This window comes from Sesamum indicum, linkage group LG1 (genome assembly GCF_026168435.1).
Source record: "Sesamum indicum cultivar Baizhima isolate 11 linkage group LG1, ASM2616843v1, whole genome shotgun sequence".
Classification (NCBI taxonomy): Eukaryota; Viridiplantae; Streptophyta; class Magnoliopsida; order Lamiales; family Pedaliaceae; genus Sesamum; species Sesamum indicum.
Genome location: NC_142657.1, coordinates 23,615,962 through 23,643,956, shown reverse-complemented (window position 1 = coordinate 23,643,956; position 27,995 = coordinate 23,615,962). Strand labels below are relative to the sequence as shown.

General features: G+C 38.8%; 3 protein-coding genes and 2 long non-coding RNA genes across 5 annotated transcripts; 3 read left to right on the top strand and 2 right to left on the bottom strand.

Moving 5' to 3' along the window:
* The first annotated feature begins 296 nt into the window (after positions 1 to 296).
* On the top strand, positions 297 to 9,192 carry LOC105174025 (CDPK-related kinase 3). The gene is made up of 11 exons (XM_011095986.3): positions 297 to 1,516; positions 4,158 to 4,288; positions 4,977 to 5,018; positions 5,178 to 5,286; positions 5,385 to 5,463; positions 6,164 to 6,460; positions 6,844 to 6,953; positions 7,856 to 7,963; positions 8,291 to 8,353; positions 8,557 to 8,724; positions 8,824 to 9,192. Exons 1-11 carry the CDS (start codon positions 938 to 940, stop codon positions 8,956 to 8,958), a joined length of 1,821 nt encoding a protein of 606 aa, XP_011094288.2. The 5' UTR covers positions 297 to 937; the 3' UTR covers positions 8,959 to 9,192.
* A 1,670-nt stretch (positions 9,193 to 10,862) lies between these two features.
* Positions 10,863 to 11,838, bottom strand: LOC110012565 (uncharacterized). Its single transcript, XR_002287735.2, has 2 exons — positions 11,246 to 11,838; positions 10,863 to 11,157 (listed from the first exon to the last, which is right to left on the bottom strand). It is a non-coding gene; the product is annotated as an uncharacterized LOC110012565 (long non-coding RNA).
* Positions 11,839 to 13,591: 1,753 nt separating this feature from the next.
* On the top strand, positions 13,592 to 18,186 carry LOC148789547 (uncharacterized). Its single transcript, XM_088883352.1, has 2 exons — positions 13,592 to 17,164; positions 18,154 to 18,186. Exons 1-2 carry the CDS (start codon positions 13,592 to 13,594, stop codon positions 18,184 to 18,186), a joined length of 3,606 nt encoding a protein of 1,201 aa, XP_088739478.1.
* Positions 18,187 to 18,994: 808 nt separating this feature from the next.
* Positions 18,995 to 21,136, top strand: LOC110012436 (uncharacterized). Its single transcript, XR_002287610.2, has 2 exons — positions 18,995 to 20,302; positions 20,513 to 21,136. It is a non-coding gene; the product is annotated as an uncharacterized LOC110012436 (long non-coding RNA).
* Positions 21,137 to 22,629: 1,493 nt separating this feature from the next.
* LOC105174019 (ubiquitin-ribosomal protein eL40 fusion protein) lies at positions 22,630 to 24,591 on the bottom strand. Its single transcript, XM_011095975.3, has 5 exons — positions 24,432 to 24,591; positions 24,175 to 24,261; positions 23,990 to 24,092; positions 22,953 to 23,019; positions 22,630 to 22,846 (listed from the first exon to the last, which is right to left on the bottom strand). The coding sequence occupies exons 1-5, from the start codon at positions 24,532 to 24,534 to the stop codon at positions 22,820 to 22,822; spliced, it is 387 nt and encodes a 128-aa protein (XP_011094277.1). The 5' UTR covers positions 24,535 to 24,591; the 3' UTR covers positions 22,630 to 22,819.
* Between the last annotated feature and the right edge of the window lie 3,404 nt (positions 24,592 to 27,995).

Genomic DNA, 27,995 nt, shown 5'->3' with positions numbered 1-27,995 from the left:
GTTATTGAGAATAGCGGTAGTTGTTAAGGGATTTGGAAATAGGAATTATGCGGGTGCACTGCAGTCGGCACCAAAAACTTTCACATCCTACGTTTAAATAGATAAGAGTGTAGAGCTAACTACACCTAATCCACTCCGCAAGCACCAAATGACAGTTATCAGGAAGTGAGAAATAAATATATGTCACCATCATTTCCTACCAATAATAATAATGATTATGTGTAGGTGTGGGTGTAGAGGTATATATAATTGTTGTAGTAGTGAGAATATGGGGCAGGTCATGTGAGTGTGTGATAACTGGGCTGGTAGGCTTCAAAGAAGCCCTAGTAGTTTTTTGAGTTGGATGATGATGATGATGAGAAGAGAAGATGTTGATTTAAGAATTGGCATCCCACACTAAATAATATGCTTGCTCGACTCATTAATGTTGATGATGGCTGTTCCTGTGCAGAATCGGCCGGCGGACACAACGCACAACATGAGCATAGCAGTTGGATTGAGTACGAAAAAGAAAAAGGCACACTGGACACAATCATCCCACTAATCAATTTCTTCTTTCGCTCAATCTCCATTCATTTCTTTTTGTCAGATGAGATGCCAATACTAATTCCTAATCCTACTTCAATTCTCACTCTCTTTCCCCTTTTTCATTCTATTATTTTATCGTTTTCTCGCCCTAAATCTCTCTTTCTCTCTCCAACTAAAATCTCCACCCTTACTTGCTCTGACTTTTTGTTATTTTGACCCTCTCCATTTCAGTTCCTTACTATACTTTTTTTATTTTTACATATGTATACTTATATTATTATTAACAAATATATATATATGAGAGAATACGAAAAAAGGTATGCAATTTAATTTAAACATATATTGCTACTGTTTATAGGCGAGGGAGAGAGAGAGAGAGAGAGCGCTTTTGAGTTGACACACTCTGCTGATGGGGCAGTGTTACGGTAAGACGATCCCCACCGGAGGCGGAGACACCGATGGGTTCGCCGCCGCCCCCTCCACCACAGTTGCCTCCGATGGGGAGGATCGCTCGTCCCACACGCCTCCTCCCCACGGCACTCCATCCGTCAAGACCACTCCATCGAGATCCTCTGCCGCCAACAGCCCCTGGCCCAGTCCCTACCCCTTCGGAGCCGGCGGCGCAACTCCTTCTGGGGTCACTCCTTCGCCTGCCAGGTCCACTCCCAGGAGGTTTTTTAGGAGGCCATTTCCTCCGCCGTCGCCCGCGAAGCATATTAGGGCCTCACTTAGAAAGTTGGGGCAAAGGAACAAGTCCCCTCGAGAGGGTCCCATTCCGGAGGATGCCGCTACCGTGGTGGTGGAAGAGACGGAACAGCAGCACCACGCGCTTGATAAGAATTTCGGGTATAACAAGAATTTCGGAGCTAAGTATGAGTTGGGGAAAGAGGTGGGGAAAGGGCACTTTGGTCATACTTGCTATGCGAAAGGGCGAAAGGGGGAGCTCAAGGACATGCCTCTTGCCGTCAAAATCATCTCCAAGGCTAAGGTTTTGTTCCTTCCTTTTCAACGATAATCTATTTTTCCTCCTTCAACTTCGAGCCGCAGCTAATGTTTAATCAAGCAATGCCATTCTTTTTTATGTGCTTGTTTTTATTACTTGAGGACATACTTTTATGGCGCTTAAGGGTTGGACCGTGGCCTCTAAAAGGAGAGGCAAATATGTCAGGCAGTACGAAATTAGAAGCCAATAGTTATTATATCGGTAATGAGTACTGGACTGCAATCATAACTTTCAAGGGTGGGCTAATCTTTTAGAAAATTAGTTTACTAAATACTAACTTCTCATAATTACAAAATTTGGGACAATTAGTTTTATCAGTTAGAGATTTCCAGTTACTCAAAGCTTTCATTACAAATTTTTATTGTCTGTTGCACGATTTTAGTTTAGATAGCCAAATGTCTCTGCAGATTGTGGTGGAAGACAAACGTGTCATCAAGAACCCAAATCACCCCACTTAACAGTCTAAATTTGATAGCTAGCTGGGGATAAAAGGTACTATTGAACAAAGATGGAAATACATTGATCTCAAATAACTTCTAGGTAGAGGAAGATAAAAATGTGCTAGAATGACTGGTGAAATTTGAAAGAGGAATCTTCTTTTGGCGTCTGACTTTAGGTAACCAAAAGTGTATTCTGAATTAGATTGATTGATGGGTGTAATAGCAGAGAAGTAGACTGAAACACTGTTGGAGTTGTTAATTCCAAATCCTTATGATTTTTTTCATTGGAAGAACCATCTGGCATTTGAAACCAAAACTGCACAATTTCTTTCCAAGAAATGTTTATTTAATGATGGAACTTTGTAACTATATATGGATTAACTGTATAGCCTAGCTGAAAGATCTTTATTAATATAAGAGTACTCTTAGGTGGCTCCTAACACTATTTTTCCCGCATGACATATTTTGATAAAGTGACCATAATATGTTTCTGACAGAAATGAGTTTTTCATCTAAACTTTGAAGTAGCCTATAATAACTGACTTCATGCATTTCCTTTTCATCAAGTATGCCCTGTAATAGCTAAAGATTACTGTCCACGTCCATTTGCTTAATTGTTAATTCATTTATCTCTTTATGTCTCAAGAGAGGTACTGTGTTTACTCTTTAAGTGACAGAGACAAGGTTAGAGTACAGGTCTTATTGGTGAATTAGAAACGGACAAGATAGAATACCAAGTTATTGAAGAATTTTTAGTGGATGGGAAAATGGAGAACCATTGTATTGCCATGTCACTGGTGACAGAGTCTATGATCACAAATTAGGGTAATTGCAGAGACTGAGGTTGGCCAATATTTCACCTGACTATTTCACTGACTGGGGTGGGGTACAGATTCAGTTCCATAGCGTATGATATATGTATTATTCTGTGAAGAGAGATCTTGAAAAATGGAGCTAAGAAGTTGGTGGAAATTTTAAGATTGAAGTAGAGGAGCATTTGTGATAGGGGAGAGAGGGGGATGAGAAAAAAGATTTCTCTATTCCCAATGCATCATATTTTTATGGCCATTAATATTGGTTTCTTAAATTTGTTTTGCTGAATTTGGATTCCATAATCATTATCAATGATGTTCCTGGAGCAGATCTTTTGTTCAAGTCTTGATATTTGGTGAATGTTTGTGTTGGTGTTATCCATAAAATGACTGTTGGGGAGATTGTGGTATGCTTTGTGCTAAGATACTCTCACTTCAAAATGATATTGGAGAGGCAGAATCAGCTGTTGGAAAACTACCTTTGGCTCCAAAAAAATCAATCGTCAATATGTAAACAATGCTATATGGATTTGGTTATCCTGATTGTTACATAAATTGGGTACCTATGGATAATGCTTTTGGTCATCTTTTATGCCCAACAAACCAACACCTTACTGATGTTTGCTTTATTTACTAATCCTTTTATCTTCTGAAGCTTGACTTGACCTAGGAATGATTTTATCATAGAAATAATGGAAGTTGGTTCGATCAGACCTTTTCTCTTTTCAAAAGTATTTTTGAGGTCTTTTAATTGATCTAGAATATCTGATGGACATATAAAAAATAAAATTTAATAGATGTACCTCACGATTCCTTATTGATAGTTCCATTTAATGTCTACATAAAAATTGATCTCCATAAAACATCAAAGTGTCTTAGCTAGACAAGATGCACATAAATATTTGTTCTGACAGTGACACCAATTTTTTATAAACCGAAAGTTACTGGTATAAACCAAGGGTATGAAAATTTGCCACCAAATGATAGCAATCATTACGAATTTGCTGAAAATTTAGTTGTTTTATTTTATTCAGATGATAAAGGTGTATGACAGCTGTAAACTTTTCATTTTTCTTTTTGGTGGGAGTATTGTATTATGGATTATAGTCATATCATGGAAGATTTAAAGATCCTCAAAAAATTTTATGCTTGTTTTGACAAGGAATTCGGTTGTTATAATGAGTGGAGATTCAAATTGTAGGAGGGTAAAAATGGATTGAAAATATCTAGAAAACACCAGTCTCTTTTCTTCTTACAAAAATTCACTTATCTAACTCAATATGTTACTAATACTTTAGTCCTTTTTCCTTCCTCTAAATCTATATTTTGTGCTAACATGGGATCTGGCATATACCTGAACAAATTTCTTCTCAGATGACGACTGCAATATCCATTGAAGATGTTCGCAGAGAAGTGAAAATTTTGAAAGCTCTTTCAGGTCACAAGCATCTAGTAAGATTTTATGATGCTTGTGAGGACGCCAATAACGTCTACATAATAATGGAGTACGTACATCCTTATCCCGTATGCTTCTCTCTCACACTTGTTGAGTGTGTACTTTGAAACTAATGTTGCTATATGTTTCTGTTACACTATCTTTCAATGTGGAACTTTGTATCCTCATTCTTTGCCAAACAAAATCATTGTACTTTCTACTATAAAACTTGTAATACATTTCCTATATCCAGCAAACTTGTTCTATTTTCTGATCTGGGATGCTATTTCCGATGCTTGCTTGTGTACATAAATGGAAGTAATACCAAGCATGTCAAAATTTTGTAAAAGACCCTCTTTGTATGCAGAAGTTACTGACCGATACCAACTTGCTCAATAATATCCTCAAGTGTAGAACATACTTATATTTTCTGTAGTGTATTTTAACTTCTTTTTTAACTCCTTTTTGTCTGATATGATTAATCTCAATTTCTTTTTGATTTTGTATTTATCTGTTTGTGTTGAAAGATTCACCTCTGAGAACTGGAAAGACATCTAATTTTATGTGAACAGTACAAGATTCAGATTACAAGGGAACAAAACAATTGAACTCATTTTCTAACCTGTCTAGACAGTTGGAATATATTTTAATTATGTAGGGAGGTGACAGGTGGCTTTTTAAAATTTTATGCTATGACTTTTTGTGCTGTTTGAGTAAAATAATTTTGCTATTAGCTCTCTCTCTTTCTTTTCTTTCAGGTTGTGTGAAGGTGGAGAATTGCTCGACAGAATACTGTCAAAGTGAGTGATAATGCATGTCTCCTAATACCTAAATATGTTCGGTTGTACATTATATTAAAGAGGATACGCCAGAGATAAAGCAAGAATAGCTTTTTGTTCTAATTGTAAGCCATCTGTTCGATGGATGCAGCAAAACTTATAGTGGTTTATTCATTACAGAGGTGGTAGATATACAGAAGACGAAGCAAAACTTATTATTGTTCAAATTCTTAGTGTTGTTTCATTTTGTCATCTTCAAGGTGTGGTCCACCGTGATTTAAAACCGGAGGTATATGCAGAGTTTCTTTTTCCAACTAGTTAGCTAGATCTCATAAATGATGAATGTGACTTTCTGGTCCTGATATTGATGCTAATTGCAATTTGCAGAATTTTCTATTTACCTCTAGAAATGAAGATGCTGACATGAAGCTCATTGATTTTGGTCTTTCTGACTTCATCAGGACAGGTAACTACGTTGAGTTCTTTGTTTTTTCACCCCTTTATCTGGTGCTCTCAGTAAATCAAAAACTGCATGGTACTAACTCTTGTTGTAGCCCATAAGATTTGCTTCCATCAGGCCATGTGATTGTAATAGGGTATTTGTTAGTCAATCCACTTGCCTTGTAGCCTGACCATTGCAATATGCTACTAGGCACAGGTAACGAGTTTGAATTAGATCGATCACAGTTTAGCGATACTTTCTTGGATCACTCTTGAGTTATTTTTTAAAAAGATATTTGCTAGACGCCTTAGCTAATTCTCTGTTGGCGTTCTTTGGAATATTCTGGATAAACTTTAATCATTATATGTCAGTCATGTCTTCCAGGTGAACTTTGTAACTTCAGCATTTAATTAATTCCCACTGCTTCTTCAGAACTTTTTTTAAATTTCTAGCTTTGGCTGTTCATCTCTCTGAACTTACACTGATGTAAAATGTTTCTTTGTTTAATAAGTTGATATATATTTAATAAGTCTCCTAGTTTATGAAGTGGATTTCAGTAGACTTGTGTTGTTCCTTTTGTTCCAATGGCTGACAATGCTAGTGCCCAAAAGTTGCTGCCATCATTGTGCAGCATTGCACTGCATTCATTTGTAATTTTCTTTCTGCTTTCCTTCAATTGGATGTCTCAGCTTTTCAATTCTCTCCCATGTCATGGTATTTGCAGATGAAAGACTAAATGATATTGTCGGAAGTGCTTATTATGTAGCACCAGAAGTTCTCCATAGATCTTACAGTGTGGAGGCTGATATTTGGAGTATTGGTGTCATCACCTATATTTTGCTATGTGGAAGCAGACCATTCTGGGCAAGGACAGAGTCTGGTATATTCCGTGCAGTTTTGAGAGCCGATCCAAACTTTGATGACATGCCTTGGCCATCTGTCACACCGCATGCCAAGGACTTTGTAAAACGACTTTTAAACAAGGACTACCGGAAAAGAATGACTGCTGCTCAAGCTTTGAGTTAGTAATTGTCCCATGAGTTGCTTATGTTTTTTAAAGTTATGATTTCAAGTGCTTATAAGTTGGCATAGTCTAGCTGAAATGTTGCTTTTCCTTCTTAAAGTTCATTTTATGCATAGCTGTTGCTGGAGCCCGATCTATTTTATATTTCTTTTTGGGATCGGGGTCTTGGAGCGAATAGCTTACCCTATTACTTTTCTGTAAAACTGTAGTTATCAAAGCAATGACTTTTGCATTAAGGGACAACAATTTGAAAATGGTCATCTAGCATTCTTTAACTTTGCCACAGTGTCCAGTCCGTTCCTGACATTGAGATTGATAATAAAATTGCATTTGCTTCGCTTGTCAATGATAATATGCTGAATATGTCTTTGCAAATACAGCTCATCCATGGTTGCGGACTGAGAACCATCCTATTCCATTGGACATACTGGTCTATAAGTTGGTGAAGTCATATCTACATGCTACCCCTTTCAAACGTGCAGCACTAAAGGTATGCGTATCTATATATTATTTGCCAAACCACTTGTATACTTTTGCTGATAAAAGTTTACTCCCTCTTTTTTTATTTGGGCTGATTAAAAACTTAATTCTTAGCACTTTGCTCTAATATTACTCTATTGAATGATTACAAAGTTAGTTCACGTTCTTATCTCCATCTACTACTTATTTCTGCATTGTTTAAGTTCTGGCATACTTTTTTAAGAAAAAGTTTCTATGTCACAGTTAATTATTTCAGTTTACTTTAGTAATCGAAAAATAATTTTTCATAAAAGAGTTTCTTGGCCTTAGTTTTTCTCAGCTGTGAATGTTCCACTAAAATCATTTGCTCATTTCATAAATAGTTTTCAGTTTTTGCTGAACTGCATGACCTGCTATACGGTCAAAGTCTTCCGTCTTACAATCAACCTTCTAATGCCTAGTCATAAAAAGCAGTTTCAAGATTTATTTTACATTTAATAACAGATTTTCTTGACATTGCTCTTATTGCATGGCAGGAAAGGACAGATATTTAGTTCCAGTAAAGTAATGTGATGATAACTGATGTTCTTTTCATTCTTTTGGAATGCGCTTGATACTTGATGTTCCTTAGTGAAATAATTCTGTGCACTTTCTTCCTATGTAGTGGCATGTTCAACCAACTGATGCAATTTATTTCAGTCTGACGCATAACTTTGTATAAGAACTTGATCACATTTTTATAGTGAAAAGTTAAATTTTATGAGCTGCATGCATGTTCGTGTATTACATGTACCCGCGGCATAGATATTTATGCTCTTAAATATGGTTGTCGTCATTGTTATACCAAATTGATTAGTTTTTGCTAGTCTGGAGATCAGAAATCCTTGCAATTTAAGATGAAAAAGGTCATTTTTTTTTCTTCCATGCTGGTAGGCTCTTTCAAAAGCACTGACCGAGGATGAGTTGGTTTATCTTAGAGCACAATTCATGCTTTTGGAGCCTAGCGAGGATGGACGTGTCTCTCTCGAGAACTTCAGGAAGGTTGTCAATCTTACATGTCCTTTACTTATCTCCCTGTCTTTCTTGCTCCTCTCTCCCTCACGACTTAAACTGATTCTAGTGCACATAAATTTCGTCCCACCTCCTGCTTTGCCCTATTATATAATTGTGCCCTTAGGGCGTTTTCTAGGATGGAAATTTGAATAAATTACAGTGCTGTTTAATGAGATGTGGAAATAGAGAATCCAGAAAGGAAAAGGAAAAATAAGTGCCATGTGGAAATAGACAGACTTTATTTTCTAATTTCAAGCACTTTGCGTTATGATCAAAATGTGATTTCTTCTGAGGATGATGCGACTTGATTTGCAGGCCCTTGCACGAAATGCTACTGATGCTATGAAGATGTCTAGGGTCCCAGATATTCTACATGCGGTCAGTCTATGCACTCAAATCTCATTCTCTTAAAAATTTATTTCATGACATTCATACAACTACATCAGTACTGTAACATTTTAGTCTAGTTTCTTTCATGTGGATCTAACTGGTAAATGGTGGAAATGGATATCTTTATATTGGGATTGTTCTTTCTAGAATTAGTTACTGAATCCCAGTAAACTTGTGCTTTTGTAATGCAGATGGCACCGTTGTCTTATAGAAAGATGGACTTTGAAGAGTTTTGTGCAGCTGCAATTAGCACGTATCAATTGGAGGCCCTTGAAAACTGGGAGCAAATTGCATCCACAGCTTTTGAGCATTTTGAACAAGAGGGTAACCGAGTGATATCAGTGGAGGAATTGGCTCGGGTATCTATAAGAATTGTTCTAAGTCTTGATAAAATGGTGTTTTATAATTGGATTTGATGATGGGATGAGATTGTAATTTTAACATTGGATTTGATGCAGGAGTTAAATGTGGGGCCTACTGCTCATTCTATGCTGAGAGATTGGTTGAGGAGCAACGGAAAACTCAGTTTACTGGGGTATACCAAATTTTTGCATGGTTTGACGCTTCGTAGCTCAAACATGAGACATCACTAGCACTTTCTTCTTAGTTCCTCCTCTCTTTTTTTGTTTTTTCTTCAACCCTAAGATGCATATGATCAGTGATAGCAATTTCAAAAATTAATACATTTGTTGGAGGAACCCTCCCCCTCCTCCACCCCCCCACCCCACCCCCCATAAATAGAGGGTTGAGGAAAAGAATTTAATTGATGTACAAATTAATGTAGTAGTGGAGTTGAGTGAAAGGATATGCCATCGATCTACAAGTCAGGAACTTGTCCAGCTCTGCTTTACTTTCTTCATTTACAGACACTAGAATCGAGCAAACACAAAGATTGATCTCTCAAGTTTTTTAACATTTTTATTTTTCATGTCTACGAGCAGGCAACCCACAGATAATTATGAATATACATATATGTGTGTGTGTGTGTTGTATGGTGGTTGGTTGTGAATTATGATGATGGCCCTCTTGTTAAATAAACAAAGTTGAAGCGTACTTGTACCCTTTTGATTAAAGCCCCTTCTCTTCATTTCTCACTGCTTGAAGAATTCCTTTCCTTCTTTTTGGTTTGGTTTCTCAAACTGAGATGCTTATATTTTTTAATATATTGCATGTAACGATTGAGAGGACCAATACAAGCTTCTTTAACTGTCCAAAAATTTTTGGGTTTAGTTAAGTAAAAAAAGCAACGGTTTAAAAACTGTTCTTATCCATTTCTTCATTCCCATCTTTTAATCTAATCTTCCTAATATATATATATATATTAGTATGGTAACTGTGGAAACGGACCACGGATCAGGGCCGGACTCCATCCTCATGTCCCAAGGAGAAAGTAATTAATTACTGTAGGAGACTTTATATATTGACATTTCTACGTCGCTGTCTTTGAGTTATACGATACTGTATATGTCAAATATCACAAAGCTGTATATGTAATTTTTCTCAAATAAAGAGGTAATAATTGTAATTAAATCAAAATACAGGGGTTTGCATGTAATGTGTCGTAACTATTACGATTACCTATGTATGGGTGTTGGATCACAAATATATAGTTGAACGTATAAATTTGGGCGCATCCCCTGAAAAATGTATTTTGAAAGTTAAAATTCTTTCACTGCCAATTGATGCTCGTCAATCATAATTCGTTTTTATGGCATTTACGATGGTCGTCTTTTCAATCTCATATGTATGCATACATGAAAAGAAGTAGCTAGTCTTGCAATGAAATTATTATGGTAAGTTACCTTGAATTTTCAGATGCGTACTCCATGAAATGAAATTAGTATAATATATAACTAGCTCCATTGACTTTGACTAGATGATTAATTGTCTTGTTCTAGGGAATGTAAAAGACTAATTAAAAGCAAATTAAAGATTGTTACTCTTAAACAAGGCTTGATAATACTACTTACATAATATGTATAAATATCTTCTTGACCTATTAGATGATATTGTAATTATAGAGCAAGCTCGGAATGTTCACATGTAAAACACGAACAAGAACGCCACTGCATGCCATTAATTAGTTAGTTAACTCAAGAATCAGGATCCAGACATGCATGCAGCTTAATTAATCTGTCTCAGAAACCCCAACTACTAATTCATTATACCAACAAAACGAGGATGAGGATGAGGATGAGGTGAGGGAGTAGTATCTGAATACTCATCATCTGCATACCATTGTAATTAATATATGTGCATGCATGTACCCCATTTAATTAATTATTTGTAACACCAAATGGTATGATGAGTCCCTATTGTATTTGCTGTTATGTAGGTAGGGTATCATCTTGTACGTAATTAATCCACCACTGCCCACCTCATTATGTATGTTAAAGCCTTAATTCTATTCTTCCCCATTGCACACCTACACTAACTAGTGCATAAAGAAGAGGAATAATTATTATTCATCAAAGTTGAAAACGCCAGATCTCATGAATATCTTAAACCCACTACTCAGATCTGATACGGAATGAGCCTAAATTAGAAAAAACCTTGAATTATGTTCAGAAAGAAAAAGGAAAACCCAATCATCTGACACCAAACACCATCATAACCTGTGAGAAAACAGAAACGAAAAGGAGGGCAATGATGAAAACCTTTCTCTCAAGAAAAAATTTTCAAACTCAAAGTCAAGATCCCTTCATCATTACACCAATCTGCACCCTGCACACACTGAACAACTTCCAAAAAGTAAAACCCATGTCTCCAAACTGCCAAGTTATCCACCAAAACTGCCATAAAAGAAGTGAAAAAAATTGACAAAAATGTATGTAAAGTGTCGGGCTGGGCTCAAGCAAAAACAAAAATGTTCTGCCTCACCTTCCCTGGAGATCAGGCAGAATTCAGTCATCCAAAATCCAGTGGGAGCAGAGATTGGGGGGAATGAAGCCTGGTCCGACGACGACACCGATGATCATAGATCTGTAATTTCTCGAATCATAATTAACTAGTAATCAATCATAATAGAAACAGTAGTCCTCGAGCCAGACAACATTCCCCTCAAAAGATAAGCTCCCCTTTTGTTGATGATCAATATCTCCGTAACTACTACTCCACCGTCGTCGCAGTCGTCGTCGTCTAAAGCCTAATCCTAATTAATTACATCACCAATTATGTATATATATATATATGTATGTCCCCATCTCGCTTTCTGGCCTCTCATTCCTTTATCCCCCAAAACTTTCGCCTTCTTTCAAGGGAGAGAGAGAGAGAGAGAGATGCACTGAAGAGAATGATTTGTTGGAGAGGGTTATAACAAAGGGGTGGTGAAAAATGTTGAAATCCATCCAAAGTAAAAAAGACAAAACCCTGACCCTAACAGCTGGAGTTCCAGAAATGACCACCAACCCATGCACACACATACATACACACAGTGATAGGTGTGGTGTTCTAGTCTCTCTCTCTCTCTCTATATATATACATATATATATATATATATGTATATAAATGTATATATGTACATGTCAGCCCTATATATATAGGTAGCTAATTAATTGGATAAAAGATGGATGCATTTATATTTCTTAATTAATTCCTAAAAGAAGATGATATTATAATTAATAGTGAGTAGTGATGCTTTGCTTCTCCAATTAAACTTATAATAATAGAGGACTCAGTACTGTATGTAGGTAGAGCGAATGAATGAATAAGTGGGCGTTAAATAAATTAAGAGAGATTGAGTAGAAATGATGAGTGAATAATTAATAATTAACTAAGGGGTGCGGCGTATCAAGAAATGAATTAATGAATTGAATACAAATGCGTGAGAGGAGTTCATGTTTGAGCTGTCGTCCCATATATATATATATATAATTGGGATGAATGAACACTAATTTTATAGCTAATTAAGAAAAAAGATATCATTAAATAGTATGGGAAAAAGTAAGAGGAGGGGTCCCGTCCCTGGTTGGACGTGTCGTTTTGTTTAATTTGATCATAAAATTAATTTTGAATGATTACAAAATCAAAATGAAAAATTCTAGTATAATAAGTAAATAATATAGATAAAATCTGTAATGAAATATTCTGTACATGAATTGTTTTATGGGGCTATGATGCGTAGAGAAATGATATTGATGATGAGAGGTGAATTAATTAATTAATGCCCCATGCCCCAGGGTAGATGCCATCCCATCCCACATTTATTTGTAGATCTTCTTCATGCATGCATGGGGACCATATCAACAAGAGAATTAATAATAATATTTATGCTTAAAAATGTATATATATATATATATATATGTATTCCCATTATAATTCGAATTCACACACAAAACACACACTGGCATGGGTAGTCTGAATATGATTTATAATGGATTATATATATATATATATGGTTGAGTTAGTGATGATCAGATACCTACTATATACACCTCTAGCTAATTAACTGTAAAATGATGACGAGATATATATATTAACAAAGTTTTTATATCTTCTTAAAGAATAAATCCCAAATCTATATATTAAGTAGTATGCACGTACCTACTTCTTGTTAATTAATGTCTACATTTAAAAGAGTTGAACAAATTTCCCATTTCGATTTTGTTTTGATGTATTTGTTGTACGTACGAGAGATGGAAAGTGCCCTTGTGTCACGGGTTGCCCATTCACTAGGCCCCGTGACGCGCACTTCGGCCACTCAACCGTTCTACATGGCCGACCACTCAGCCTTCATCGACAGACGCTGGACAACCAACTAGTCTTAGAGTCCTAGGTGTAGGCCTTTTATTGCTTTGTTACTGCTTTGTTATTTGCTTTCTGTTGCTTAGATTCCTCAAGGGGACGTTATGCCTCTTGAGTTGCAAATTTCAGCTTTTCTAGTGTCTAGTGTAGACAATAGGATTTATTTTTTTAAGCCTATTATAGGGGGGAATGAGTTCAAGAAGCTTGGTTTAGTGACGTGTTGGAGTCCCCCTCAAGGCGAACCCCTTGCTCTAGCATCGTTGATCATTGTATACGCATTTTCAGTTCAATGCAATTTGGTTTTCTGAATCCGCGTGCGCAATTTACTGTTTTGTGATTTGTTCCTCCCGACTCTGATATATTCGGCGCGCTGCATTTGTGCCGAGCGGAGGTATTGGCGGACGTAGTCAGCGGACTACTAGCCACACGACGCGCTGTGTGATAGGCGCCTCGTGAGAGGTGGTATCAGAGCCTCGTGCCACGATGGGGCCGAGGCGCACCGCTACTGCTGCGAAGGCATCGGGGCAAGATCCGGAAAGCCCGCGACATGCCGCAGCTTCATCCAGCGAGAGAGCTGAGAACCCGGAGGACGGACACTCCCGGTTGGTGGAATTGGAGACGAAGGTCTCTTCCTTAGAATCTGAGATCACGGTGCTGAATTCGGAGTTGGACGAATGTCGGCAGGTGATTCAGGAGATGGCTGGCGTCTTCGGAAACGACAGCATTGCCGATATGCGGCGTGACATGGAGCAAATGTCCATTCAGATTGGATTGCTCCAGCGTGCAGTGGGTAGCACGCCTATGGTTGCTCACGACCCCGGTGCTAGGCTTCGAATACCAGAACCGAAGGCCTATAGCGGTGAGCGTGATGCGAAGGAGGTCGAGAACTTCCTCTTTGACATGGAGCAATACTTCCTTGCGGCAGACGTGCGGGACGAGGCAAGGAAGGTTGCGACTGCGACCATGTACCTGACTGGTGACGCAAAGCTGTGGTGGCGGACCAAGTTTGAGGAAATCCAGGCTCATCAAATACAGCTCGACACGTGGGCTCTTCTACGGGAGGCGATCAGAGAGCAGTTCTTCCCCGAGAATGTGGAGTACAATGCCAGGAGGGCATTGCGAAAGCTTGAACATACAGGTTCCGTGCGGGAATATGTCAAAGCTTTCTCAGCGCTGATGCTGAACATCCGAGACATGTCGGAGGCAGACAAGCTGTTCACTTTCATGGAAGGCTTGAAACAGTGGGCGAGAAACGAGTTGCAGAGGCAACGAGTGACTGATTTGAGTTCGGCTATCATCGCGGCCGAACGCCTGGCCGATTTCAACCTAGAGACTCAGAAGGATAGGCAGGCGACGCCTAGTCCTGAGCGGGATAAGTCGAATGGGACGAGATGGTTCAGAAATAACTTCAACAGAGGTGGGGGAGACCAGAGGCCCCACGCTCAGAATGGTTCACAGGGCGGTTCAGACAGGAACAAGCCCCAGGAGAACAGGCAGGGAGCACCCGAGAGGAGGAGAGGGTGTTTGATCTGCGATGGTCCGCATATGTATCGGGATTGCCCGAAGAGACAGGTGTTGAACGCATTGGCAACGACCTTTACCGACAAGGCGTCGTCCTCAAAGAGTGTGGAGCCACAAGCAGAGGCAGGTGGTGAGAATGACACGGAGGAGGATGAGGACAACTTGGGGGCCGTGAACCAATGGTGCAACACATTCTCTACGGTGGCGGCGAAGAGAGTTGTGCCACCCCTTGCGAAAAAGACCATCCCGGCTCTTACTGTGGAGCAGCCGGAGAAGAAAGAAGAAGAAGTTCAGCCCCGGATTCCTCGGAAGAAAGGGTTGATGTTCGTTGATGTGAAGATTCATGGCAAGCTGATTCGAGCCATGATCGACACTGGAGCCTCTCACAACTACCTTGCGAGCGCCGAAGTGGCGAGACTCGGGCTCGTGCTGGAGAAGGGAGTTGGGCGTGTGAAGGCGATCAACTCGGCTGCACAACCCATTGCCGGTGTAGCCAAGTCTGTGCTGATTAAGGTTGGTGCTTATGAGGGCAAGACCAATCTTTCTGTTGTGGCAATGGACGACTTCAAGCTTATCCTTGGGCTTGAATTTCTACGGGATACACGCACTGCTGTCTTACCTCATGTCGATTCGCTGATGATGTTGGGAGCGAAGCCGTGTGTCATCCCTACCTTGGCCGGACGTACAGGAGAGAAGAACTTGTCGGCCATGCAGTTTGAGAAGGGGCACAAGCAGGATGAGATCTCCTACTTGGGTACCCTTTGTTTTGAAGAGATGGAAGAGGTGTCAGGGCCCACCCCGGGCGGTAGTAAGGAACTGTTGGGGGAGTCTGAAGACGTGATGCCAGACGAGCTGCCTCGGAAGCTACCACCGAAGAGGGCAGTGGATCACGAGATCGAGTTGGTGCCTGGCACGAGACCGCCCGCTAGGGCACCATACAGAATGCCGCAACCTAAGCTTGTGGAGCTTAGGAAGCAGTCAGCAGATGCCTTGAGCCGCAGGGCGGACTTGGCGAACTTGGAGTCGATAACAGCGCTCTCTTCTAGCGCGGCTGCTATCTCTACGAAGGATCAGGTGCGGGAGTTACTACCGAGAGATCCCGCGGCGCGACGCCTGATTCGGCTTGTCGAGCAGGGCAAGGCTCGACACTTTTGGATCGAGGATGGATTGCTGATGACCAAGGGAAACCGCGTATACATTCCGAGAGGCGGGGACCTACGGAAATCACTTCTTTCCGAATGCCACGACACACTTTGGGCGGGACACCAAGGACAGGAGCGCACGTTTGCTTCGGTGCGGAGGGCCTATCATTGGCCACAGATGCGGGACGATGTCGAGACGCATGTCCGCACTTGTTTGATTTGTCAGCAGGACAAGGCAGACCATCAGAAGAAGGCCGGTCTGCTGCAACCACTTCCCATCCCAAAGCGTCCATGGGAGAGCGTCTCCATGGATTACATCTCTGGATTGCCTAAGGTCGAGGACTTAGGCTCTATCATCATCGTGGTAGATCGTTTGTCAAAATATGCTACATTTATCGCAGCACCCAAACACGTTACAGCAAAAGGGACAGCTCATCTCTTTTTCAAGCACATCGTCAAGCATTGGGGACTGCCAAAAGATATTGTCAGTGATCGTGACTCCAGATTCACTGGCGTCTTCCGGACCGAGTTGTTCAAACTTCTCGGGTCCACACCTTCCATGAGCTCGAGCTATCATCCACAGTCCGATGGTCAGACAGAACGCTTTAATCCTACGTTGGAGGACTACCTTCGGCACTTTGTGCGAGGTACGCAGAAGGATTGGGTGAAGCTCTTGGATGTCGCTCAGCTATATTTCAATGTTCAAAAGAGCTCTTCCACCACCAACAAGAGCGCTTTTGAAATCGTTACTGGGCAGCAGCCGCTCCTTCCTCACACTCTCGACATCCCACAAAGTGTGAGATCCCCTCCTACTCGAAGTTTCTCCCAGGAGTGGAAGAAGAATGTTGATATCGCTAGAAGTTGCCTGGAGACAGCTCAGAAGCGGATGAAGAAGTATGCAGATCAGAATCGCCGCTTCATTGAGTTCAATGCGGGAGACCTGGTGCTGGTGAAGGTCCCGAATCCGAAATTGTCAAAGTCATCAAGGTGGAGAGATCCTCGGTTGATGCAGAAATATGTTGGTCCTTTGCCTGTCCTTAGGCGTATTGGGACGGTGGCGTACAAGGTGGAGTTGCCGCCGTGGTGGAAGATCCACAACGTTTTCCATGTCAGCCAATTGAAGAAGTATTCAGCAGACAAGGAAGACGATACCCGCAATCAACCCAGCCGCCCACAACTCAAATTGAAGAAGACGAAGGAGAAGGTGGCTGAAGCAATCCTAGATCACCGAGTGACGAGTACCGTGAAGAAAGACCACACAGAGTACTTGATGAAATGGAGGGGATGCAGCAGCGAGGAGAACACTTGGGAGCAAGTGACAAACCTAAAGGCGTTTCTACCTCTTCTCGAAGCGTACCATGCTTCCGTAGCGCCGGGGACGTCGCTATCTCAGGTGGGGGAGAATGTCACGGGTTGCCCATTCACTAGGCCCCGTGACGCGCACTTCGGCCACTCAACCGTTCTACATGGCCGACCACTCAGCCTTCATCGACAGACGCTGGACAACCAACTAGTCTTAGAGTCCTAGGTGTAGGCCTTTTATTGCTTTGTTACTGCTTTGTTATTTGCTTTCTGTTGCTTAGATTCCTCAAGGGGACGTTATGCCTCTTGAGTTGCAAATTTCAGCTTTTCTAGTGTCTAGTGTAGACAATAGGATTTATTTTTTTAAGCCTATTATAGGGGGGAATGAGTTCAAGAAGCTTGGTTTAGTGACGTGTTGGAGTCCCCCTCAAGGCGAACCCCTTGCTCTAGCATCGTTGATCATTGTATACGCATTTTCAGTTCAATGCAATTTGGTTTTCTGAATCCGCGTGCGCAATTTACTGTTTTGTGATTTGTTCCTCCCGACTCTGATATATTCGGCGCGCTGCATTTGTGCCGAGCGGAGGTATTGGCGGACGTAGTCAGCGGACTACTAGCCACACGACGCGCTGTGTGATAGGCGCCTCGTGAGACCTTGGTAGCTCCAACAGGGGTGCATGCCTCCACCTTTAGATTCTATTTCAAAACAAGATCACACACATACCCACATGGGTGTGTGTACAAATTAATTATATAAGAGTACTGGTATGTAGTAGCTTCATAAACAAAGAGAGCGGACGACGGACACGCTGCTCATGTGCTGCTGCCTCCCGATTTCAACAAGCATTGGAATTTGTGCATTCATGTCTTCATGACTACATACGTACAAATGTGTGAGTGTGTGTGAGAGAGAGAGAGAGACAAGATGACAAAATTAGACGACAAGTAGGTACGGAAAAGTTAGAAGAAGTAAATGTCAAATCCTGATCAATCCGTCTAGTTAAAAATTGAAGGTTACGTGAATGATGTGGTTGGACGGTAGAGATTTAATTTGAGACGTACAATACAAGCATATTGCAGGATGAGGGTGGTGGTGGTGGGTGTATGAATTAATATTAATGCAAACATATGCTTTAATTATCAAAACAATTGAATTCCCGTATGCAGCCTGTTTTAATTTTCAGGATTAATAACCTCTAATTACTTCATTTTAAATTATATAGCTCCTAATATCCCTGCACTACCTCTAATTACGTACAAGCATTAATTCTGCAGCAGCTCCCTCTACTTTTAGATGACATCATCAGTACAAGAAAAACATATATATTCAATATAATATTATAATTCAATAGTGCAAAAAATTGTCTATATATCTATATATATAGATGGGCCTCTTAATTTAGTATTGAGCAATGAGTTGGAGAATGGAGAGGCCAGATATTTTTTTGAGGGGAGGAGAGCCCATATATTCAGCCCCCTATTAATGCTCCATAATTATGTAACCTGTTCAACTTAATTATTAGCATTTTGTCTCTAAACAAATCTACTGCACCTTTATTTTTATGCATTTTGTTTGTCTCTAAACAATAATCATTATATATATATTTACCTAATACGTTTTTATTACATATCACGTTAACTATCATCATTATAATTTTATTTCTCAACCAATCACATACTTAAAAAATATCTTATTTCCCATTCAATATAATTTTTATAATTAAAATAAGATAACATTACAAAGGATAGTAACTTTATTTTGAGTGAATTAGAAGGTAAATGAGGTGAAAATGTTTTGAAGAGGAAGGGGGGTGGATGGCATTGGCAAGGCCACTAGTGACAAGTGTGTACCAATACCAGTAATTTACAGTGGAAAGGTGTCGGTATTGAGCGACTCCACCACCGATTTGACGCCACCTCCTCATTATCCGCGTTTGACCAGAGGCATGTGGCGCATTCTGATTAGTTGATTGCTGAAATGACTTGTCCCCTGCTTGCCCCTAATTTTATTTTTGTCTTGACTGACCATGGTTTCAAAATAGGAATTTCTTTTATCATATAATATCTGTCTGTCTGTCTGTAGAGAATCCAATGACATATACATAACATGTATAAGCGTTAGATTAGAAGTGGGAATTGGGATCTTCTCATGTTTTAGTTGCACACTCAGACTGAATGACTCAACTCGACAGGTCGCCATTTGGTTTTCTCCTTGTCCATTTTCGTTGGTTAGTTCTTTTCACTATTTAAGCAGCTGGGCATCTTCAGTTTGCATGGAAGATATTCATTTTTCTCCAGAAATTGGATCCAAGATATTTCTGATCCCTGCATCTTATTGTTTTATGGATTCGATACCATATTTCTACACATTACACCCTCCTCCCACGATGACAAACAGAGTTATTGAAGAAAATGAGTTGTTGAAAATGGTGGAACCTGAGGTAGATAAGTTCATTGACATCATCAAGATTGGAAAAGTCTCACCCGTCCGAGGGCTATCAGTGCTGGGATTTCTGGTCTTGATTGAATAAATCAATTGAAAGATATGTATGATCATTGCTGCTTTTTTCACTACTCTCAACTGTCTTTCCTATTCAATCACAACTGAATAACTTTGCTAATTATTTTCTTTCAAGGAAACATTTTGTTACTCCATAATTAGATTGTCGTAACCTTTGGTGTTACCCTTCTTATTTTAAGCATTTTGGATAATCGAATATTAAGAAAACCTCCAAAACCCGACACTGATGATCGAATATTAAGAAAACCTCCAAAAAAAAAAAAAAAAGCATTTAGGATAATCGAATATTAAGAAAACCTCCAAAGCCGACACTGATGATTGGTCCTCTTTTCAACAAAAGAAACGATTAAAAAAAAGTGTATAAATTTGAGGGTTAGGAAAAAGTGTGCAAAGTACCGAGGGTTTATGTGAAATGAGCCACCGCTCAAATGTAGCTCCGCCCATAACCAAAAATTGGCACCACTGTCGAAGCCCCATTCCTCCGGCGGCGATATACGTTCTCTTTGCCCTCTTCTTGCTGGGACTATGCGTCTCTGCATTCGTCCTCATTGTAATTCACAATGCCCTCTTCTTCCTCCTCCTCGTCCTCTGTATCTCAACTCTCCTCGCCGCTTTCGTGCTCTGGAATTCCAGAAATGCAGCCCTTTCTCTTTTCCTGATTCTGAGCTCAGCTTGGCCACTCATGGCCAGCTCGTTAAGATTACTGGGGTATGTTCCAAATATCAGTATGTTATTTTTATATGACTTGCTTTTTTTCCTTTTAAAAAATTGCATTAGTTTTTTATGGGATTTCGTAAATTCCAAATCTTTTGTCTATTACCTTCTCTTAGGACCCATTTTTTGTGTGCAAAAGACTCCTTTCTTGTGATTCTCGTTTCTTTCTTAATTGGTCGATAACCAATGTGGTGGTTGATGTAGGTCGCTCAAAATTAAGATTTTCGGATCGGGGTCGTTAAGTCGGATCGTTGGGTCGTGATCGCTGAATCCTTCTTTTAAGTTACCTGAAGTGGATCCTGAGAACACAGCAAACGTAAGACTAGCCGAGAAGCCCTCGGCGATGGCCCTCCGATGCTTAAGTTAGAAAAGGTGGGGTCGAAAATGAGATCGAATTAGAGCATGAATATGGCGGTAAAAGTAAGTGCTGAAATCGTATTTGAATAATCATAAATGAGGGTATTTATATTTGTACGGTACCCTCTATATGTGCGACACGTGACCCCAATGAGAGCGGGCCACGTCACCCTCTGTCAGGTTTGCACCTGTGCACTGGGGCCCACCTGCGCAGTCATAGGGTGCAGGTAAAATTGCTAAAAATAGGGGGATATTTCTATAATTATGTAATTTCCCTCATCAGTGGTATTTATAGGCGTTGTGAAAACTTGGGTGTAGACAAATCAGGTTTGGAGAATAGTGTGTTGCTATGGTGAATGATGTAAAATTTATGACTATATATGTTCAGATTGCATATGTTATCAGCTAGCTTGCTGATAGGACTATAAATGAGCTCAACATGGCTTAAATCGTCCAAACCCAACTTCATAATCTAGTTGAGTTATTATGCTTTTAGACCAAACTAAATTAATCGACTTCAATACTTGAATTTAGTTCAACCAAGCTGGTTCAGCTTGTAAACTTTTAAGTATCAGCATCGGAGGCTTGACTTAGTTCCACCGAGCATGATATAAGACTCAACTCTCTTTTCGGTTGAGGTATTTGTCATTTTCAACGCTTGCATTAAACTTGAACAAAAGATGGAAAAGTAAAAACAAACCAAGTAGAGCTCATCTTTTACATGTCATTTTCTTCTCTGGCAATGGCATACATCGTTCAATCCTCATTACAGTACTATCTAATAGATCTACCGGGTTAAATTCAGGCTGTCTCCTAAGGAGATGTCTCCTTGGAATCTTCGTATGAGAAAATTTCCCCATTGTCTATGCCTCTACCTTGTTGTATGAGTACAGGAGCTGTGCTTGAAGCCTTCTAATGTGAAAGACTTGTGCGTCCTCTGGAGACTGGCATATTCAGAGGTATGTACACTTTGACCTGAATGCTGACCTTTGTTTCGGGACTTGCAACATCCGATAATGTGCAAATTACCTTAGAGAGGGAAACTATTTCTTGGGCAGGCGCTATTTTTATTTCTAATGTTTTCTTACACTTCCTTACAGCCTTAGATCTGATATCTTTATTTTGACTTCCCCTTTTACTTTAGGTTAGTTCAAGTAAAGATTACTAAGTTGCCTCGTCCTCTAGGCTTTTAGTATTGCCAGTCTTTTATGCTCTTTCACTGCTATGCATCAAAATATGAAATAAACAGCTTGATCACATACATCTTACTCATAAAACTTGAGAAATACACCTAATATCTCTAGTAGCTCTATTGAAAATTGTGAATATTGTACTGACTAACTTCTTCATAATCCATTGGAAGTATATTGATACAACAACTACATGGTAAAACTCCACTCGACAAGAACTTGATATGGTCTAGACTCCAATTCTTGATGGTTGATGAAATCTTCAATCCTCATTGATTGAAATGATAAAGTATTTGGTTTATTGTTAGTGTTGGCGATGCCTGGAGAAAGAGAAACAGTAGCGATTGTCAAATGTAACATGATGCTTGAATTTCAAGTATAGGACAGGCGTCCTTGCTGTATCAAATAGAACATTACCCAGACACCTGGTACCGCCTATATATATTGCACCCAAGTTACCAGAAAATGTCATCTACGGCGAATATTTCTTTCTTGCTTTTTATGCCGGTACTTGTTCAATTTTAATATTTTACAATGTTCCTCAAATGTTTCTGAAACACTCTTTATATAACAATTCACAGCATATCTTACAAACAAAATTCTATTTCATCAAAGCGTATGGGAACATTGCAGCGGAGTAGAATAACAGCTACAACTTACAAGCATGTAAACACAATTAAACTGACAAAAACTAATAACCCTCAGCAAAAGCTTACCACTGCTACCATCATAAACGATGACTAGGCAGTCACAAAATATGAAAGGTTGACGATATAATAGAATTCAAAATCAATTATATCATAATAAATTACTAATTCGAAGCACCCAAATATACTTAATATCCAGATCCAATATAACTAAAGAAACAATACTTGGTCCATTCAGGTCAGTACAAGCTGTTTAAAATTCATAAAGCTGCTACAAGAAAAATCACTTGATAACTGGCAGATGCGCATTCGCATGTCTACTTGATCTTCTTCTTTGGCCTCAGCTGCAAAGGAAAATCAAATTCTCAGTCAGAATCTTCTTCCACCTTCATGGATAGATATCCGGTATAAGAAGAAACAACTCGATAAGATGGGTGAATCAACATTTACCTGGTTGCTGTGCCCACACTTCTTCTTTCTACAATTAACAGCACGAGGATGCAGACGGGCATAACATCTGAAATAAAATAATCACAATCAAATGTCTCTGAGATGCAACAAGTATATATAGCATTCTTATTAAAATCTATTGGAGGACTATATCACCACCATATGGTGCATCACTATGGACAAGTTTGCCAGTTAAATTTTCTAAGTCCATAATTTTGAGTTTATAGTAAAAGTGTTGAAGGTTTTGACCAATTTGTTTAAATAGTAGAATGAGATGTTGCACTTCTAAATTCATAGCCGTGAATTCAGCTTTTCCTGAACCCAATTAACAGACTATTCAATCTTATTTTCTTAATAACTTTAATCAGCAAATTTCCACTTCCATATACACATACACTGGAAATATTTACTCTATTTTACAATTATGGTACGGATAACACCAAATGGGGGGTTGGGAGGCAACAAAGGGAGGAAGGATGCGGGCTTCATCTTTTGATATCACATATTGTAATGGGAGACATCAACATTCACTATATCTTTTCCCCAACTTCTTCCATGTCAACTCAGATCAAAAAAATGTACACTAGTTGAGCGAACCAAGCTCAGTCCTCCATCTTTCCTCCCTACAAACCAGATGGCATCACCCTCCCAATTCCAATTTGTTTCCAACTACCCTACCAAACATAATCTTGCAGTACTTATGCTGGAAAGGGTTTAAAAAACATGTACTTGCAGAGCTAGAACCACGCCTTTATTCACAAACTCATGTAATTCATCTTCAATCCAAAGTCAACAAATTCCACATTAATGATTCAGCAATCAGCACAAATATCATACACCTAAGAGTAAAATACAAAAATAATAAATAAACACCAGAGGTATCATACACTTATTCCGTTGCACGCATGCCGAAAACTGCGAGTCTCAAATTATAAATAAATAAAATAGAAATACTAACTCAAAATGCACCTTTTGGATAATATATAAATTAGTAACAGATGATGGAATACATGCAAAAAGAAAAATATTACGCTTACTTGCGGCAGATCATCTTGTCCTGGTTGTACTTCCTAGCCAAAGCCATCAACGATGGCTCGATAATCCCCCCACGAAGCCTCAAAACCAAATGCAAGGTCGACTCTACACAGATAAACAAATATCAATCAAAAAGTCCAGAAACTTTAAAGTTGAATAAAAGCTCACCACTAGCAAAGTGCATTACCTTTCTGAATATTGTAGTCCGCGAGTGTCCGGCCATCCTCGAGCTGCTTCCCAGCAAAAATCAAACGCTGCTGGTCCGGTGGAATTCCTAAAAGAGACATATGTAGTTTCAATTAAATAACAAAAACGTTTGGAAAATCACAGACATGATGCAAAAGGTGGAATTCCTAAAAGTGACATATGTAGTTCCAATTAAATAACAAAAACGTTTGGAAAATCACAGACATGATGCAAAAGTCGGGGAGCAGCAAGAAATACCTTCCTTGTCTTGAATTTTGGCCTTGACATTGTCAATGGTGTCGCTCGATTCAACCTCGAGGGTTATTGTCTTTCCGGTGAGGGTTTTGACGAAGATCTGCATTTTCTCAAATTGAGCACTCGCCGCTAGATCTTTTTTCAGGTAACAAGAGAGGAGGCAGTAGAGTTTTTTATACAGAGATGTTGTGAATTAGGGTTTTCCGTTAGGTTGGGCTTGTATAGAAGTCCACTGCAAGGCCCATCTGAAGACAGGCTGGACATGCACTTGGATATCTATTAATCATATAATGGGCTGGGCTGGAATTCCGAAAAGGGGAATGGTAGGAAGAGTAGTGGGTTTGACGAAAATCACCCACATTATATGTAGGAATACAAGATTGTCCAACAAATCAAGTGACACAGAATTTACAGTTGAAACCAACCTTACATTTTATTCTAAACAATCAAAATACAAGGATCCTCAAGCTTGCGTACAATGGATTACATCCACTACTCACAGAATACAAGTACAAGCCTGTTGATTGTACACATCCACTACATCCACGACTCACAGAATACACGTACAAGTCTGTTGATTGTACACATCCACTACTCACAGAATACACGTACAAGCCTGGCAAATCAACTAAAGTACAACATATTTGAAGTTGACATTCCTTAATTACTAGGAAACAGTCCACAATAGACCTACTACTCTAGAGCATGTATGCAGCCACCTTCTGGTCCTCAATTGCCTGTCACATACCTTATACAAGTTGTTTGTTTGCCTAGGGTGCAATAAATCGCCAAGACTTGATTGCTGCCAACAATCGCCAAGATGTGTCGGTTGTCTGCGCACATCGTTAGGCTATCTACTCGCACCATCTGTTGACCTACTGAGAAAACCGGTACATCTAACACATTTTGTGTATACTTCTATCAGTCTATCGATAGATGTCGTACAAGTACACTAAATGTATTCACTTGCCTGTCGATAGATGCCGTTCTTCAACAGACCAACTATGTACCATGTGTTGTCCATCAGGCCGTTGTTATGGCACCAGCACTCATTAGCAATCTGCTAGAACTTACCAATTCTCGCATATGCCTCATGTTGATCCCTACCAACAGTTACTATCAAATCTAATATGCATGCCTGCCACATTAAACAAAACAACTTTTCGAGGGGCTTAGAGTACTAATCCACTCACTTATTAAATCCTCCTCATCAAATCCAAATTAACGTAAATACTGCTCATTCCATTTCAACATATTGATCCACATTGCCCATTACCTACCCGTAACGCTTAAAACTTTGTAACCAACTTTCTATCTCTTCTTTATGCCTGCCTAAGTAGAGTTACACAGTTGACCTGAATTATTCAGTCAACTGAAATTCTTTGCGGCTTATAGACTACATACACCACTCACCACACTATATATAATTATATATATATATATATATATAATTAAGACCATAAGTTAAAATTTGCAAAGGTGAATTATATTTATTTGCTCTGTTAACTGTATATGCAAGTTACTAATTATATATGGAGATGAAGAATATATATGTGTGTATATATATATTGATACGATCAATTAATTGTACCCACGTACATTAAGCAATAAGTCTGGAATAGAGGAAATTAAAAATTGGACAAAATCTGGAGAGTGCAATTTATGGAGCAACTTGTGGATGCAAGTTAGGTTGAATTAAATTAGTAACACTAGCTAGTCTAGGCTCCAATTATCCAATTTCTTTAATTATATATATATATATATATATATGCCACACCCAATATTACTTTTAAATATAGTTTAATATATATGATATGATATGATTCACCAATAAAGATTATGCATTGTATTAAATTTCTGGCATCACCAGAGGTATTCATGTGTTCCTGCAGCACAAAAATAAATGTGTGTTACTGTTTCCCCAATTTGAAAAGGCAAATGATATGTGTGTGAGATAGGTAGGCAAGAATATATATGGAGATTTGCAATCTACCAATTTCCAAATTGGGAAAGATTTAGAGTTTGAAGGACATGAAAAAGCATGCTAAATCTGGATACGACACCTAGTTAAATTAATTAATAATTCAATTTGTAGGCTCCCCTTCCCCCCAAAAGCCCTTAAAAGTATTAACAACTACATATTATTTTATTTATAGTCAATTCAAAGATGGAGCAAAAGTGGGTTGGGGGGGTAAAATGTTGTCCATCCGCATAAATATGCCATTTGGAATTTGCAATTTTCAGAGGACACAGAACCTCAAACTCAACATAATTATATTCTTCTAATTCAAAGATTCAAACTCATTATAGTGATCATGAGTCAAAGAATCTTAATTTAGACCACTCACAAACACATTAATCGAATCCAATCAATCATCATTCTAATTGGAGATTTTTTCCACTTTAATTACAACAAGTGGTGAGTGTGGGTGGGTTCGGGTTAGGCAACCACTTGCCCACTTCACATTAATACTACTGTTATCTTTCACAATGAATTCGTGACCTCTCTCTCTCTCTCTCTCTATATGTATATACATAATTATGGACTTTAGGAGTGGAGATTATATATAAATTACGGTAATCCAATTATATAGTCTTTTAAGGTTTCTCTTTTAGGCATCAATATATATACGTATTAATTGATGTAGGTAGGTTGAATGATCCCCCAAACCCCAATGCAAAATCTTCATATATATATATATATATATATATTTACCAGTTATATAGTTGAAAAAGTAGGTAGGTACTAGGTAGCTACCTATGCCCTTAAACCCTTATCTAAAACAAATTCAAAATTCAAATTAAGTCAACTTTTAAGAGGAGTTGGGTGTATTGCTGGAGCTTTACTCATCATCATCATTTCCAAATTCAAACTCATTTTTGCAGATTTTTTAAAATATTACTAATTAATTTAAGCTTATAATATATATATATATATATATATTATATTATTTAAAAGTGTTGACATTCATTGAACCACACTCTACCTATATATATATATATATATAGTTAGTAATATACTATATATAATTAATGGATACTTAAAACGCGAAACAAGTTCGCATGTAGAGAGAGGATATATGTATATATATACGTGTCAAAATATATACCAAAATGCTCTGCCCCTTCTTGGTAGCTTTTTTTTTTTGTCTTTTTTCTTGAGCTCATGATGAAAAAATCCAATAAACCTTTATGTATATATTTGGTATGAGGAAAACAAAGAAAAAATTCATAACCGATCATGAATTGATTTTACTTGCGGAAATCACATATATTTATAAAAGCATGCTTTTGTTTAGATTTTTGGAGTAATGAAGACCAGCCATATATATACTATAATATGGTTCATAATTTCGATTAACTAATTCTAGTTTAAATTTAAGTCCCAACATCAAACGATTCGATGTTCGGCTGATAATTAAGTATAACTGGGATGTGACCATTTATTAAGAAGAATTGATATTAATATTGTCTTTAGCTTTGTAAAGAAGCCAATATTTAATTTTACAACTAAATAATGCATTCATATTCAATTTCATCCAATCAGCATGTCGCTTGATTTAACAA

Bases quoted from the DNA above. Each gene is read 5' to 3' on its own strand.
- LOC105174019 (XM_011095975.3), bottom strand. From the start codon at position 24,534: ATGCAGATCTTCGTCAAAACCCTCACCGGAAAGACAATAACCCTCGAG. The intron at 24,262-24,431 runs GTATTTCTTGCT...TGTCTCTTTTAG, and splicing joins CAAAATTCAAGACAAGGAAG to GAATTCCACCGGACCAGCAG. The intron at 22,847-22,952 runs GTAAATGTTGAT...TTTCCTTTGCAG, and splicing joins AGTGTGGGCACAGCAACCAG to CTGAGGCCAAAGAAGAAGAT.
- LOC148789547 (XM_088883352.1), top strand. From the start codon at position 13,592: ATGGGGCCGAGGCGCACCGCTACTGCTGCGAAGGCATCGGGGCAAGAT. The intron at 17,165-18,153 runs GTGGGGGAGAAT...AGCATATTGCAG, and splicing joins CGGGGACGTCGCTATCTCAG to GATGAGGGTGGTGGTGGTGG.
- LOC105174025 (XM_011095986.3), top strand. From the start codon at position 938: ATGGGGCAGTGTTACGGTAAGACGATCCCCACCGGAGGCGGAGACACC. The intron at 1,517-4,157 runs GTTTTGTTCCTT...ATTTCTTCTCAG, and splicing joins AAATCATCTCCAAGGCTAAG to ATGACGACTGCAATATCCAT. The intron at 8,725-8,823 runs GTATCTATAAGA...GATTTGATGCAG, and splicing joins CAGTGGAGGAATTGGCTCGG to GAGTTAAATGTGGGGCCTAC.